General features: G+C 46.8%; 3 protein-coding genes across 4 annotated transcripts; 2 read left to right on the forward strand and 1 right to left on the reverse strand.

Moving 5' to 3' along the window:
• The first annotated feature begins 648 nt into the window (after positions 1–648).
• On the forward strand, positions 649–2,878 carry ucn3l (urocortin 3, like). 2 transcript variants are annotated; one of them, XM_069700344.1, is made up of 2 exons: positions 649–849; positions 1,311–2,878. In XM_069700344.1, the coding sequence occupies exon 2, from the start codon at positions 1,316–1,318 to the stop codon at positions 1,778–1,780; it is 465 nt and encodes a 154-aa protein (XP_069556445.1). In that variant the 5' UTR covers positions 649–849; positions 1,311–1,315; the 3' UTR covers positions 1,781–2,878. The 2 variants fall into 2 exon arrangements, with proteins under 2 accessions (XP_069556445.1, XP_069556446.1); XM_069700345.1 differs by having other exon boundaries at positions 1,315–2,878.
• Positions 2,879–4,159: 1,281 nt separating this feature from the next.
• On the forward strand, positions 4,160–11,610 carry copg2 (COPI coat complex subunit gamma 2). The gene is made up of 24 exons (XM_069700327.1): positions 4,160–4,289; positions 4,754–4,806; positions 4,969–5,049; positions 5,157–5,228; positions 5,365–5,444; positions 5,534–5,609; positions 5,693–5,785; positions 5,921–6,007; positions 6,110–6,267; positions 6,430–6,563; positions 6,718–6,785; positions 7,012–7,200; positions 7,601–7,696; positions 7,855–8,098; positions 8,215–8,290; positions 9,058–9,161; positions 9,417–9,542; positions 9,650–9,718; positions 9,837–10,018; positions 10,184–10,313; positions 10,423–10,520; positions 10,634–10,772; positions 11,112–11,210; positions 11,309–11,610. The coding sequence occupies exons 1-24, from the start codon at positions 4,253–4,255 to the stop codon at positions 11,437–11,439; spliced, it is 2,622 nt and encodes an 873-aa protein (XP_069556428.1). The 5' UTR covers positions 4,160–4,252; the 3' UTR covers positions 11,440–11,610.
• Positions 11,611–11,693: 83 nt separating this feature from the next.
• Positions 11,694–15,197, reverse strand: mest (mesoderm specific transcript). The gene is made up of 12 exons (XM_069700328.1): positions 14,969–15,197; positions 14,668–14,857; positions 14,454–14,533; positions 14,279–14,356; positions 14,019–14,155; positions 13,847–13,905; positions 13,566–13,606; positions 13,335–13,405; positions 13,154–13,255; positions 12,945–13,021; positions 12,750–12,813; positions 11,694–12,196 (listed from the first exon to the last, which is right to left on the reverse strand). Exons 1-12 carry the CDS (start codon positions 14,972–14,974, stop codon positions 12,079–12,081), a joined length of 1,023 nt encoding a protein of 340 aa, XP_069556429.1. The 5' UTR covers positions 14,975–15,197; the 3' UTR covers positions 11,694–12,078.

The following is a 15,197-nucleotide window of genomic DNA, read 5'->3' on the forward strand; positions in this document are numbered from 1 at the left end:
GGTTTGTTATTTTCTCTTTGTTTTACCTTCACAATGCCAAACATTCTTCAACCATTGCAGCCACTGCTGACTTACATACCAAAGATGAATGTATTCAGTTGCTTTTAACATAATCTCAAATACGATGTTGTTTAAAATGACTTTATATCATATGTTGTCTCCCTCTCTGTTTTTGACAGTAGAAAGTGAGACACCCCTAAGCCTTTATTGGCTTATCAACGTTTATTATTGCAGATTTGATGGTTTATTAAAAAAGTGGCACATGTTTCATTTGACTATGAGTCCAAATATTTCCAGTCAGCTGTCACATATGACAAAGAAAAGCTTCAAATCCACACAGCTGAGAAGCCGGAAACAGTGACTGTGTGGATGGGAGCTATCCGTGGTGCTGAACGAGTAAACTGCTCTGAAACTTACTAATGTAACGACCATCATGTAAATAGTCAAAACATTTAAAACACACAAAAATGCCTGAAGTATTTCACAGTCGTGACGCCTCACGTCCATCAACAGGAGGTCACAACTTTATTTTGGTAATTTATTTTTTTGCACCACCGCGCCACAGCCAATTGGGTGGTTCACAGCAAACCAAAATCTCAACGGGATGACGTTGTTGCTGGCGTAGGGCTGCAGTTTGGTGGCTCCTACTTAATGAAAGCAGTGGGAATGGACGAGCAAGACACGCTGCTGGTCAGACAGTGCGCACTGCTGACCTCCGCACACTTTAATAGTTTATCAAGATTTCTGAGAAGAATTTCACCCGAGGATTTCTGCTTATTGGCTTTTCTTTGGCATCGCTACGTGTTGGTTGTCCTCTCTGACTGTATTCTTTATTATAGGACACGAGTGGTAAGTTGCACAACAATTATTGCTTCAATGTCTGTCACCCAATAGCACTTTAACCATTATTTACCCATTTATTTTTGCATTTATTTTTGCATTAAACTTTCTTGTGAAATCACTTTTCACCAAACTTAGATTTAAAAGTCTAAAAAAAAAATCATCTCAAACTTCTTACATATTTTCACAAGACATGTTAACCTGACTGTGGCAGTTTGAAGGCGACAACTTTGCTTGTTTTCAGTGTAAATTAACGTTTTTAATTGATCACTTTGAAAAGACAGAACAGTTTAAAGACCAACTCTTAATAGGCTATCCACTTAATTCTCTTCCGGCTCATGACACATGCTTTAAAGCTGTAAAAAAAAAAAAAAAAAAAAAAAAAAACTCTTGAGAATTAAGAGACAGAACAAAATCTCAATTCGATTTTTCGTCCCTGTTTTTGTCTTCACCTGTGTCTGTCCCATAAGACAGCATGCTGTCGTCCCTGAAGATCCTGCTGCTCCTCTCGGTCCTTTGCACGCCGAGCTCCAGCCTGTGTCTGCGCCTCTACCAGACCCGCTCCGACCTGCTCTGCGACGACCAGATGGCAATCCGACTCCGGAGTGAAGAGAGCGAGCCGGGTTACTCCCCCGAGGACGGATGGGGGTCCCTCCTGCAGACCGCGGAGTATCTCTCTTCCTCTTCCTCCTCTGCTGAGTCCAGTCGGGAAAAAAGGACTTCAAGTCCCGCAAACTACCGCTTCGTGAGCCGGACCAAGCTCAGAGGGCAGATGCTCCGTAACAGCAGCAAAGGGGACCGGAGGAGCAGACTGACCCTGTCCCTGGACGTCCCGACCAACATTATGAACGTCCTCTTTGATGTGGCCAAGGCCAAAAACCTGCGAGCCAAGGCGGCGGAGAACGCGCGTCTCCTGGCGCAGATTGGACGGAGAAAATGAAACAGGGACAACTTGAATTGAACAGACAGCCATGACCAGTGTTGGCCTCGCTCCTCACAATGTAATGAATAACTTCTTATTTTTCCAGTAAGAGTTTATTTGATTTCCCAGGGGACGATATTCTCTTTACAATATCCACTCAAAACAATTAAGAAAAAAAGGTTATAATACTGCGTCTATTCCGTTTCTCTCATGTTGACATCTTGTTTTTATTCTCCAACTCAAAGCTCTGGAATAATCTCTATTAGGGAAGACAACTTTCCTTTTACTCTCTAAAAGCAATTGGAATTAATGAAACCTCATTGGGAGATAATTGCTGAATTTCTATTATACAGCTCAGCAACATTTGGCTGACGGCAGATTTAGAAATATTCTTTATTTTCAGTATCAGAAATTCTCCAGCGACAGTGTCCCTGTCTTGAATCAAGACAGAATAAGGTCAAGAACAATAAGGACGAAGTTATTCAACTTCTATAAAGATGAGGTTGAATAAAGATTGCGTTGGAAACAGGTGAAATTGCCTCACCTTTTGGAATTTTTTCAATTTTATCTGATCTGTTATGAAGATGTACACGAGTTACTCTAAAGCCGGATCTGCTGTCAATAAGGCTTTAGATTTTCCTCTTCAGTTGAATTAGCGTGAAATGTGATTTATTTGCCCCAACCTCATCAAATTATAATAACTGGATTAAACAAGAAGAACAAAGCAGCCGTGGTTATCAGATGGTTTTGCTTACATCATCAGCAACAGCCCATTGAAATGTTTTTGCAGGTCTGTTGCATAATCATAATACGAGATTTGGTGTCATGTATTTTATTTCAGGATGGAGGAATTTTTTTTTCTTTGCTATTTATTTATTTACTATGATTTTGTTCTGCTTAAAAGTTCACACGGGAACCTGTAATGATTCCAGGCTCAAGTTTGACAGTGAAAACACGACACTGACTCAGAATGAAATACTGTACAAATCATCCGCAAGATCATGAAATACAGTAAAAATGCAAATGCATGGGAATGTATGTGTTTATCAGATGTCTCTTATTTTTATACTCAAAATAAAGGATTATTTTTCCTCAAATAAAGCAGATGTAACTCCATACATTTGCCTCTTTATATACAATATTTTGAACAATGACAAACATGAAACAATTGTCCCTTCACCTTCTTCACTATCCATAAAGCCTGACACACACAAAAAAATGATCATCCAAGTTTATCTTGTATCACATTTCATGTCTGCCAACAAGTAATAAATTGCAGTTCAAAAAGACAAAAGTTTGTTTCAGGTTTAGACTGCCGAGGTCATAACATACTTTACTCACCAGAGGGCAATACAAAGGTAATTCACATATATATATATATGATGTCCCATTTTACTAATCATGGTTACCAGTCTTTAGTAGATCAAAAAGGACAATGCAAATATATGTTGATACTGTAATTCATGTCAGCGTTACCCTTCAAAATTAAGTTTTAATTGGACTCTTAATTACTTGAAATCAAAACAAATTGAATTTAAACACCACCTTTTGCAACATTAGGTGCTTAAGCATCATATACTGTTAAGAATACAACGGAAATACAATAATACAAAGAAGATACAAAAAGGAAAGGATGATGTAAGAAATAAAAAGACATGATAGATTACCCTACTGCATGGTACTCAGTTTGAGATTAGGAGTCAATATGGTTAATATTTGGTCAGTGACTCATATATTTATTCCAACACAAAGACACAAATGAACAAAATCCTGAAACAAGGGTTTTGAAGCTCACCTGCGTCAGACAAGACACAAGAACAAGAACAATGTCGAAATCTTGTGGTCTTTGGGGGTCAACTGCACCTCAGGCTGTGAAGCACATTTGCAGGTGTCACCGCCCCTCAGGTCATTCTGGTGTGTAAGATTGTTTAAATATGTGGCTTTTTTTTTTTGTTCCCATGTTGAGCCATATCTTATGTTTTTTTTTTTCTTGTATGTATGTCTTCCTAACACCTGTCCATGCCCATAGTATATATTTTTTTTACATGCAAGGCTGAATTACCAACCAGAAACAGGGCTCTGGACTGGACCCCCGAACAAACTCCACTGTGGACATTAAATTTGTTGTAAAAAAAAATTAAAATTAAAATGAGGGCAGCGGATGAGCCCGGGCCTCTTAAATCCTTTACTCTCGATTAAACTTCGCCTGGTATTTAATTAATGTCATCCGGGTGTTTACCAGACATTTTAGCGCTTTGGAGAAAAAACCCTGCTCATTAAAAGAGACGCGCTATTGATAAACGGGTGTTTTCACGTAGCGTGTCGACAGCGCCGCCTGCTGTTCGTGACTTCTTATTGCCTCTGACGTACTTCCGTCGACGTGGTCGTTTCAACAGGAAGACGGGGTTTTTCCTTTTGGCTACGTGGAAGTAGCTCCTCTTATGTCCAAAGCTGTCTTCTGTCCTCGTCCGTCAGCTTCAGTCCCACAAAATGATTAAAAAATTTGACAAGAAAGACGAAGAGTCCGGTAAGACAATGAAGGGTTATCATAATCCTTCGGGGACACGTGGACACTTTGGAGGCTAACGGGATAGCTATCCGACCGGCTAAAGTGAATGCTAATTGTCAGGGTAACTGCGGTTTGCAGGCAAATTTATAGATACGTTGTTGTTTGTTTGTTGTTGTTTTTTTTTGGGGGGAAGGGGGGCATGAAGGAGCTGCATTATACTTTCATTTAAGTCTATAGTTATTGCTTTTTGTTGACACAGTAACGCCAACGCTAGTGTGCTGAGTTTTGTCGATAGCAAACTGTGTCAGCTGTTGTCACGTCTCTCTGAACACGAGAAGTTGCGGACACGTTCACATAAGATGTCGTGAACTCTTTCGTCCTTTATGGCTTTGAACGGGGTGTAAAAAAAATAAAATAATAATAATAAAAAAAAAAGAAAAAAAAAAAGATGAACTAACGTTTTCTAATGTTTTGACCTCCAGGAAGTGGATCAAACCCTTTCCAGCATCTTGAGAAGAGTGCCGTGTTGCAGGAGGTAAAGCCTTTGTTGTTGTTGTTGTTGTTGTTGTTGTTTTCCGCCTGTTCCTGTTACACGCGGACGGATCGCAGCACTGTGACGTGTACTGAGTCCCACAACACGTCCTCTCTGCTGATATGAAATGAGGCCCGTCCCCCCTTTTTTTGTTTTGTTTTACAGGCTCGCATCTTCAACGAGACCCCGATCAACCCGAGAAGATGCCTTCATATCCTCACCAAGATCATCTACCTCCTCAACCAGGTAAAAGACATTTCACTCGACAGAAGTATCTCTTTGCTTTCGCATTTTTAACTTCCGCTGTGTGTGTGTGTGTGTTTGTTTGTTTGTTTGTTTGTTTGTTCGTTCAGGGAGAGCATTTCGGGACCACGGAGGCCACCGAGGCTTTCTTTGCGATGACCAGGCTCTTTCAGTCCAACGACGTAAGATGTCGCGGTCTTTTTTTTTTTGTTCACGTTTATATTTCGCTTCAGGTCGAGCGACACACTTTCCCGGCCGGTAGAACATGTACGGTGTGTTCAAATATAAACGTAGCGAGCATATTTTTCTCTCTATCAGCAAACGTTGAGGAGGATGTGCTACCTAACCATCAAGGAGATGGCCAACATCTCCGAGGATGTCATCATCGTCACCAGCAGGTTTGTATCGGGACGTGAAGCGGCTTTTTTACAGAAATAATGACATCTCATGAAGCCAACGTGTTTATTTCTCCTGTCGTGTTTTATAGCTTGACCAAAGACATGACTGGGAAGGAAGATGTGTACAGAGGACCGGCCATCAGAGCCCTCTGCAGGATCACAGACGTGAGTGCTGTTTCGTTTAGTTTCTCGTCCCGTACGGGAAGGTAAATATTACACCGACATGAACCTGACGTGATTCTCCACAGACCACCATGCTGCAGGCCATTGAGCGGTACATGAAGCAGGCCATTGTTGACAAAGTGCCCAGTGTGTCCAGTTCAGCCCTGGTGTCCTCACTGGTATGAAATGGCCCACTTTAATCTTTCCCTTACAAGTCCAGACTCTTATTTTTTTTTGTTGTTCTGCTGCTTCCGTGTTCCCGCACGCTCAACGGAAAACGCGCTTGATCGTGTACCACTGTCTTATTGCTTCAGCACATGGTGAAGATGAGCTACGATGTGGTGAAGCGCTGGGTGAACGAAGCCCAGGAAGCCGCTTCCAGTGACAACATCATGGTCCAGGTGGGTGGAACGGACACGCACGGGGAAACGTCGTTTTATTTTCAGGCATTTTATCGCGCGCTCGGTGTGAAGTTGTTGCTCGTGCGCTGTCCCGTCCTTTAGTACCACGCCCTCGGCCTGTTGTACCACCTCAGGAAGAACGACCGTCTGGCCGTGACCAAGATGCTCAACAAGTTCACCAAGTCCGGCCTCAAGTCTCCCTTCGCGTACTGCATGCTCATCCGGATTGCCAGCAAGCTGCTGGATGAGACCGAGGGAGGGTGAGTCGACCTGCGGACATGTGATAGAGGGACGTACACAGAGGGACGCGCGGGTGCTCGCACCCCCCGGGCGACAATTAAACGTATCGCTTGTTTGGGTGTTATCGAGCACACGGCACAGACCGCCGGGTCGGACGTCACGTTGTCGTTTTGTCTTCGCAGCCACGACAGCCCCTTGTTTGACTTCATCGAGAGCTGCCTGAGGAACAAGAACGAGATGGTCGTGTACGAGGCGGCTTCTGCTATCGTCCACATGCCCAACTGCACTGCCAGGGAGCTGGCCCCTGCTGTGTCGGGTTAGTCCTTCACTCGCATCTCATTCATAAATCTTTGATTGGTTTCCGGCATCGGCAGGAGTGCTGAGCCGACGGAAGTCGACGATGGTGCGCGTTATGTTGTAAAACGAGCTGCTCCGCTTCTTCCCTAAATTATAAATGTGACTCCTTGCAGTGCTCCAGCTCTTCTGCAGCTCTCCTAAAGCAGCTCTGAGATACGCTGCAGTCAGGACCCTCAACAAGGTACAGCTGCGCTCTCCGTCCCTCCTCGACAGGGAATGTTTTATAATGTAGAGGCACTACACTTTAAATGAGTTAAAAAAAAAAAAAAAAGCATCATGCTGAATCAAACAGTCTGACTGAAAACGCGTAGCGGCGTGGCCTATTAATACTTCTAGTATTAAAGCACAAGATGTACTGTGTCTCGACGGAACAGAAACTACCCTGATATCCCACTTGTGTCCACCAGGTGGCAATGAAGCATCCATCAGCTGTGACTGCATGCAACCTGGACCTGGAGAACCTGATCACCGATTCCAACCGCAGCATCGCCACACTGGCCATCACCACTCTGCTGAAGACCGGCAGCGAGAGCAGCGTGGATCGACTCATGAAACAGATCTCCTCCTTTGTGTCCGAGATCTCGGACGAGTTCAAGGTCAGACGCCTGAATTTGATAAAGCAGCTCAACTCCATGATGATTTAGAAGTCTGCTGAAATATCCTCAAGTAGGACGTTGAAACCCGTATGTGTTGTAATCTAATCTGTAATTGATAAATCATTTCACTTGTTTTAAGTCGGAAACCTGCGGAAGTTGCATCATAACCAGAGGAGTCTTTGACCTTTGCCCAAATGTCGTATTGTCGCTTTGATATAATAATATTCATTGATGTTTTTTGGGTTTTTTTTTGTATATATATCCCTCAGGATTTCAGCTTCCGCCAAAACAAGATGAATTCCCGCAATGAATTTCGCTGCACTGTCCCTCTCCTTTTTCAAACCCTGCTCTCTGTGTTCTATTTTTCTCTGTCTGTCCTGAATGTGTCGGCGACACTCAGGTGGTGGTGGTGCAGGCCATCAGCGCCCTGTGTCAGAAGTATCCCAGGAAGCACAGCGTCATGATGAACTTCCTGTCCAACATGCTCCGAGATGACGTAAGCGGGTCGCTCCCGGATCGCCGATGACTCCTTCACGCTTTCAATCAAGTCGAGTAGTTTGCCGAGTAGTTGGCTGATTCGCGTCCCCTTAATACTGACGTGACGAACTTCAGCGTTCAAATCTCTGTGTCTCCCCCCCCTTTCCCCCACCGCAGGGCGGCTTTGAGTACAAGCGGGCCATCGTGGACTGCATCATCAGCATCATCGAGGAGAACCCGGAGAGCAAAGAGACGGGCTTGGCGCACCTGTGCGAGTTCATCGAGGACTGCGAGCACACCGTGCTGGCCACCAAGATCCTGCACCTGCTGGGCAAAGAGGGTCCGCGCACGCCGCAGCCCTCCAAGTACATCCGCTTCATTTTCAACCGGGTGGTGCTGGAGAGCGAGGCCGTCCGTGCAGGTTGAGACCGGAGCGCTTTGTGTTTTCGTGACCCTCCGGATTTATTTCAGGATGTTTTACAGCGGCCGAAACATTTGTTTTTGTTTTTGTTTGTTTTTTTTTTCTTCCACTTCCAGCTGCCGTCAGCGCTTTGGCTAAGTTTGGAGCTCAGAACGACGACCTGCTGCCGAGTGTCCTGGTTCTCATGCAGAGGTATTCTGTTCCTCTCAAAACGTTGCGACCGGCCATCTCCTGCACGTTTTTTTTTTTTTTTTGGGGGGGGGGGGCAGGCACACCGGGTGAACTGTACGTGTTAACAACAATCAAGAGACCTGATGAACTCTGAAAAGGCTGTTTTCACTTTTAGAAGCCAGTTAATTGCCCCAAAATGTGAACACTTTCACTATAAACCTGTTTCTGTTGTCGGTAAATACAGACGGAGACCACGTGGCCGAAGTGTAACACGAGCTGTCGTGTAGAGCGGTGAACATTTAGCCCAACATGACATTTTTAGTCGACCATTGATTGGCATACAGACGATCTACCTATAATTTTATTTTCATTTTATTCCACGATTACAGTTTAAGCCGAATCCTAATTTAATAATAAACAAACAACTGGTAAAAGAAGAGCCCATTCTTGGCTGTGATGCTTTGGCCTTGCGACTAAATCCAGAATGTTATTGCCAATAAATACCTGATCAAAATGTGGCCAGTCGAATATTTGAAGTTAAGTTCCTCGAGATAAACACCCCGGTGGCGCCGGTTCTCCACTAACGTGCCATCAAAAAAAAAAACTCCCCGAAGAAGACAATTTCGCAACGAGATAATGTCGTGAAAAGAGCACCGGTCAAACCTCAAATTGTGGAAATAATGTTGGAAATATTAGTTTCATCCAGCTGTGGTCACGCGGGTAAATGGAAACGACTCTAGCCAGACTGACCTGCGGTGTGACCTCCCGTTCAACATGTCTGTTCTCAGGTGTATGATGGACAGCGATGACGAGGTGCGTGACAGAGCTACTTTCTACATGAATGTGCTGCAGCAGAAGCAGAAGGCTCTGAATGCTGCCTACATCTTCAACGGTAAAGACAGAAAAAACACGCGCGCACACACACACACACACACACACACACACACACACACACACACACACTCTCGGAGCACAGTGTCTGTGGGTGAGGATGAATGAACGTGTTTGTGGTTTGGATTGGCTGATTTTCGAACGGTGACATCAAGGTGGCTCCTTGTGGCACAAACCTCAGCAGGTGATGTCTGATACGTGTGTGTGTGTGTGTGTGTGTGTGTGTGTGTGTGTGTGTTTTTTTTCTCCCTCTCAGGACTGTCTGTGTCCGTTCCCGGTTTGGAGAAGTCGCTCCATCAGTACACGTTGGAGCCCACAGAGAAACCGTTCGACATGAAGTCTGTGCCTCTGGCCACCACTCCCATCGCAGAGCAGAAAACAGGTACAACCTTCGAGCCGGTTTTTTTTTTCTCGACGTGACAGCTGAGGCGCCGTCGTGTTCAAGAGAGACGGTTAAAGGAGGGCTGTTTTTTCCCCTCCCCCCTTCAGAAATGGCCCCGGTCGCGACCAGCAAACTGCCGGAAAGGTTGGCCCCGTCCCGCCAGGACATCTACCAGGGTGAGACGCTGTCCTCCGCGGGCACGGTGCAATTAGACGCCGCTCTTCGCCTCCGTTGGCGTTGGGGTGTAATTCTTCAAACGCCGGCCTCGGCTCTGCCGTCTCTCTCGTCTCGCAGAACAACTGGCGTCCATCCCCGAGTTCAAGACCCTCGGCCCGCTCTTCAAGTCTTCAGAGCAGGTGCAGCTGACGGAGGCCGAGACGGAATACGTGGTGCGCTGCGTCAAACACACCTTCGCCCGACACATGGTGTTCCAGTTCGACTGCACCAACACGCTGAATGACCAGCTGCTGCAGAAGGTACCAGACTTTGTCATTTTGTTTCAACATTTTGTCGTTTTTTGTTGTTGTTGTTTTTCTCTGGTAATCTGACGAGCTATTCTCTTTTATTTCCTTATTTCGACTGGTTTTACACTGCGTCTGTTAAACCCAGCGGTATTTCAACTAAACCACGGATCGTTGCAGGTGGTTGTACAGATGGAGCCGTCGGAAGCCTACGAGGTGACCAACTACATTCCCGCCCTGAACCTCCCCTACAGTCAGCCCGGCTCCTGCTACACTTTGGTCCGCCTGCCCGAGGACGACCCCACCGCCGGTAGGACCGCCGGGGCGGTGACGTGGACTGTTTGGGGGGGGGTTTGGACGCGAGTTGCACTCCGTACGCGGGGCGATGTCGGTGAGCCGTGTGTTTTGTCTGTTCGCAGTGTCCTGCACGTTCAGCTGCACGATGAAGTACCTGGTGAAGGACTGCGACCCCAACACGGGAGAGCCCGACGACGACGGGTACGACGATGAGTACGTGGTACGTAAACGCGGCAACGCCTACGCGGGCAAGCCGAATGGAACCGAACCGCGTTTTCAGTCGACTAAATGTCCCCTCTCTCCTCCCGTTGGACCGTCTCGTCCTCCTTTTAGTTGGAGGACCTGGAGGTGACGGTTGCCGACCACATCCAGAAGGTGTTGAAACCAAACTTTGGAGCAGCGTGGGAAGAAGTGGGAGACGAGTTTGAGAAGGAGGAGACGTTTGCCCTGGCGTCTGTACGAACGCTCGATGGTACGACAGTCGGGGACGTCCGTTTCTTTAGATGGATAGACAGTTACTTTATTAATCCCCAAGGGGACTTCTTTTTTTTTTTTTTTTTCCGCTACAGCAGCATTTATAGATACAGGAAATAAATAAAATAACATTAAAAAAATATTAAATATAAAAATGCACAGTATATACAATAAAATAGAATAATTAAATTAAAACTAACTAAACAATAGTGCAAAGTTTTTTTTAATTTTTTTTATATTTAAACAACCAAGAATCATCAACGAGATGGAAGTTTTTTGTTCCATCAGTTTTCGACAACTCACACCTGCTGTGATGTGATTTTCTTTCCGTGTGCAGAGGCGGTGGGTAACATCATCAGCTTCCTGGGGATGCAGCCGTGCGAGCGCTCCGACAAAGTTCCAGAGAACAAGAACTCCCACGTCCTCTTCCTCGCTGGTGGGTGTCGGATGCCGGGGAGGGGGAGGAGGGTCCCTGCTCTTGTCTTTTTGAAATGTTTTTTTTTTTTTATTAAATGGGATTTCATTTCATTTCAGGTGTGTTTCGTGGAGGTCATGACATGCTGGTTCGGGCTCGCCTGGCGCTGGCTGACGGCGTCACCATGCAGGTGACGGTTCGGAGCAGCGAAGAGACGGTCGTTGATGTCATCCTGGCCTCTGTGGGCTGAAGTGCTCGTCGTACAGCGCCGTGCCAACTCGACACCCCCCCCCCTCCTCCCACCCCGAGACCTTTCATCATCATCTCCGCATTATAAACTCACTTCACAGCTCTAAAATCCAACGTGTAGCGCCGACGCGATTATTATGTTCACACCAACATAAATGTTTTATTAATCGTAGTGTTCGATCTATTTCTCTTCGTATTGTCCTCATGTTTCTTTGAAAAATATTCCTCCCATCTGTCGAATCTACAATAAATCCACGTCAAGTGTGTCCCGCGCGTCTTGATTCGTTCCAGTCAGTTTGAGACACTTTGCTTTTGTACAAAACTAAGTTTTATTTGACGAAAAAGTTGACACTTCAGTTCAGTCAGCGACATCAAGAGAAATGTAGAAAATGATATCAAAAGTCATTCCGAGAGCAGCCGCGAGCGCGACTCGACAAACAAGAGGAAACGGAGGGAATCAAAACGTTGTCCCGCGGATCAGAAGACCAGTCATCACACAACCTAACGTTACCTACGGTGCCGTGCTTCTTCAGGGGGATTCATAAATTAACCACAATTATATTGTTCCTCGCTCGCGTTTGACATCTTCAGTTGGCAGTACTTGACATTTTCAGGGATCGGTGCTGAAAAAGCTTTCCCTTCAGAAAGAGTGAATGAAATTAAAATAGCCGTTGAGGAAGCCGGTGGGATCCTCCAGCTGAGGGTAGTGACTGATGTGTTCGTCCAGAACGGTGACTGTCGACCTCTGAACCAGCTTCCTGCAGGAACAAGACGCACGGTTATTAAACGAGAAGAAGAACTACAACAAAAGAAAACAAAATTACAGTCACTCCGTCTGCCGTCAATGTGGTATGACAGTATGTTATGTTAGTTATCTTATATTTTACTTTTATAGTATATTTTATAGGCAAATTGTAGAATCAGAAAAAGAAGAAAACCCAGAACCACCCGCCATAAAAAACAGTTTCTTTTATTTTTGTTGGCTTGTTACTTATTTGACCTTAAGCAAGTGAGAAATATTGCAAAAGATCCTTTTTAAGATGCATTGTCCTGGGGGTTTTATCAGCTGACTTCAAAACAGAACATCGGAGGTTCAAAAAATTAACCCCCCCCCCCCCCATTTTTCAAAAATTTCAGTCAGTCCTATGCCAGCGGTCAACCACACCCTGGCCAGGTCTCGAACCTGCAACCTCCAAGCTCAGAACCCCTGACGGCATAACATTTAATGGGTCTGAGCAGTATTGAACGAGGAGGTAAAACGGGCCACGAAAGTAAAAAAAAAAAAAATAAGGGGGTGGGGGGGCAACTCACTGGTAAAGGCGGATGAACTGGGGATGAGGGTTGACCGGGTCCAGGGGTCCGTAGATCATGTGCACTGAAACGCCAGCAGGGACGAAAGAGGGTCAGCGAGGACGCGGGACGGGAGGGAACATTAACACAAAAAAAAAAAAACAGTTACATGCGAGTAACACGCATATGCCGAGGACGTCTGACGTGTCAACTTACGTGGGACGAATGTGGAAGTGAGCGCGCCCACCCATCTCTCTCTGTGTTTTAACCTCTGGTTGATGTACTGGAGGACACTGAGACGGAGACAGAGGACCAGATCAGAGGGGAGCCGCGATAAAAAAAAAAAAAAAAGAAGAAGCTGTTTGAACATTAAAAGAGGGGATGGTGGGTGGGTGGGGGGGGGGGAAAGCAGAAACACGCTGTACCTGTCCAAAACTAAGTTTCCATCGTTGTAGCGTAGACCCGTCCACATGTCCCAGAACTCGGCGTCCGTGGGCTGCGTGTACGGACCGAACACTTCCCCGATCCTGCAAGTCAGAAATCGAGCAATCACAGAAAGTCGCTCTGCGGCTCGCGCAGGAAACTCTCGATCTCCGACTCTCTTACCCTCTTTGGAAGATCACGTAGTTGGTGAGACGGGTCAGAACCGGAGCGAGGAAACTCGAGTCCTTCAGGAGCTGTCGATGGCAAAACGAAGGAAGTTGAACAGCCAAAAAAAAAACAAATTCTTATCAGCTTCTTAAAATCTCACGCGGGAACAATTTCATCACTCCGCACCGGCTGAAAAAGCGGGACGACGACGAGAAGAAGAAGAAAAAGAAGAAAAACCCAACTCACGGTTTGCAGCAGCCGCGGGTGGTGCGTTTCTGGGAATAATCCTGTCGGAAATACACTTGGTCAATCAAGATTTAGTAAAGTTACACGTACTTTAATCAAAGAGAAAGGCTTTAAATTGTTGATTTTTTTTTTTTTAACAAATAATAGTAAAAAAAAAAAATGGCGTGCAACAATTTGAATGGAGTTTTCAATGCAAAAAAAAAAGTGATTGTTCTTATTCTAACTCTCCTGCTCGGAGATCACTTAGAAACCGGCCAAAGAAAACCGACTGGCACCCGTACCTCCATTGGAAAGACAGAGGCTGTTGAAATTCAGGTGACCTGTGCGATTTTGGTCGCTCCTTGTTTCGGGAGCGGGACGAGAGACAAGACAACACGGGGACAAAAGAGACGGTTCAGAAAACGGATGAGGCGAGAACTGTCTCGTGCCCAACGCGTGGCCGACGCGGCTGACCTGTAGAGCAGCTCCAGGGCCACGGTGTCGCCGTAGTCGTGGGACACCACGTTCACCCGCTGGTGGCCCAGACCCAGGTGGGCCACCAGCGCCTCCACCACGCTGGCCTGCTCGAAGACGGAGTACCTGTGGGGCCGCTGGGACCGAACAAGAGGGGAAATTTAACGTGAAATTCTCGGTTCTGGACCCCCACCCTCCCCTCCCCCCCCCTCCCCTCCCCTCCCCTCCCACAACGATGTAAACAAAGCGATTTCTCTCACGGGCTTGTCACTGAAGCCGAAGCCGAGGAAGTCCAGCGCCACGACCCGATGGAAGCGCTGCGTGAGCGGATCCCAGATCTGCAGAGGAAAAGGGGGGTGAAAGAGATCTGACGGGACGAGTGTGCGGGTCCCAAAACACGCACCCGATACAACGTCCTCGCGTGCAGCCTGGTACCTTGTTCCAGTCGTAGCTGGAGGTGGGGAAGCCGTGCAGCAGGATGACGACATCTGAGCTCCCCAAAGCGCCGTGAGAGTCTGGATTTGGCGGAGAGAAGAAGGAACACCGGAAGCACTTAAAAACAGACAGGGGCGGCGCGGATCAAAGATTTCTTTCTGCGTGCTCTTTTGCTGGAGACGGAGAGCCTGCTGTGTTCAAAGCGAGACCTGACCTCTGTAGAAGACGTTCCTGCCCCTGAAGCGGAAGACCTCCCCGGCGCCGTGCCACTTCTGCAGGGCGGGTGACAGCTGAGGGGGCGGGATGTGCAGATAGACGGCCACCAGCGGGATGCAGATCAGACCCACGTGGATCCACCACTCTCTCATCTTGAGGTCAGCGGCGGGGGGGTCGCATTCCTGCCTCTGAGAAGACGGGAGTCACACATTGCATTGTTAAAAGACGCGCAGGGATGGGAGGGGGGGGGGGAGAGAGACCTCGAGGACCGACGTGAAGAAAGCGTCTTGTTTTCTTACGCGCATCGGCCGCCACTCAATCCTCCACCGGGACTGCTTCTGGGTTCGGGTCGGCTTGAAAGTGGACTCGATGCCGCGGCGGCGGCGGCGGCGGCGGCAGCCCGCTGTACTTGCAGAAATGTTCACCTGTCACTGGAGGACCTTCGCCCCGTGTTCAGGATCCATTACTGCGGAGGAAATTCCTGTGGAGCGGAAAGGAACTACGGTTTGCAGAGGAAATACAAGTGTG

The sequence above is a fragment of the Brachyistius frenatus genome, unplaced genomic scaffold (assembly GCF_029030835.1).
Source record: "Brachyistius frenatus isolate BFR_SWC_R1_liver_20210118 unplaced genomic scaffold, ASM2903083v1 Contig_33, whole genome shotgun sequence".
Taxonomy (NCBI): Eukaryota; Metazoa; Chordata; class Actinopteri; family Embiotocidae; genus Brachyistius; species Brachyistius frenatus.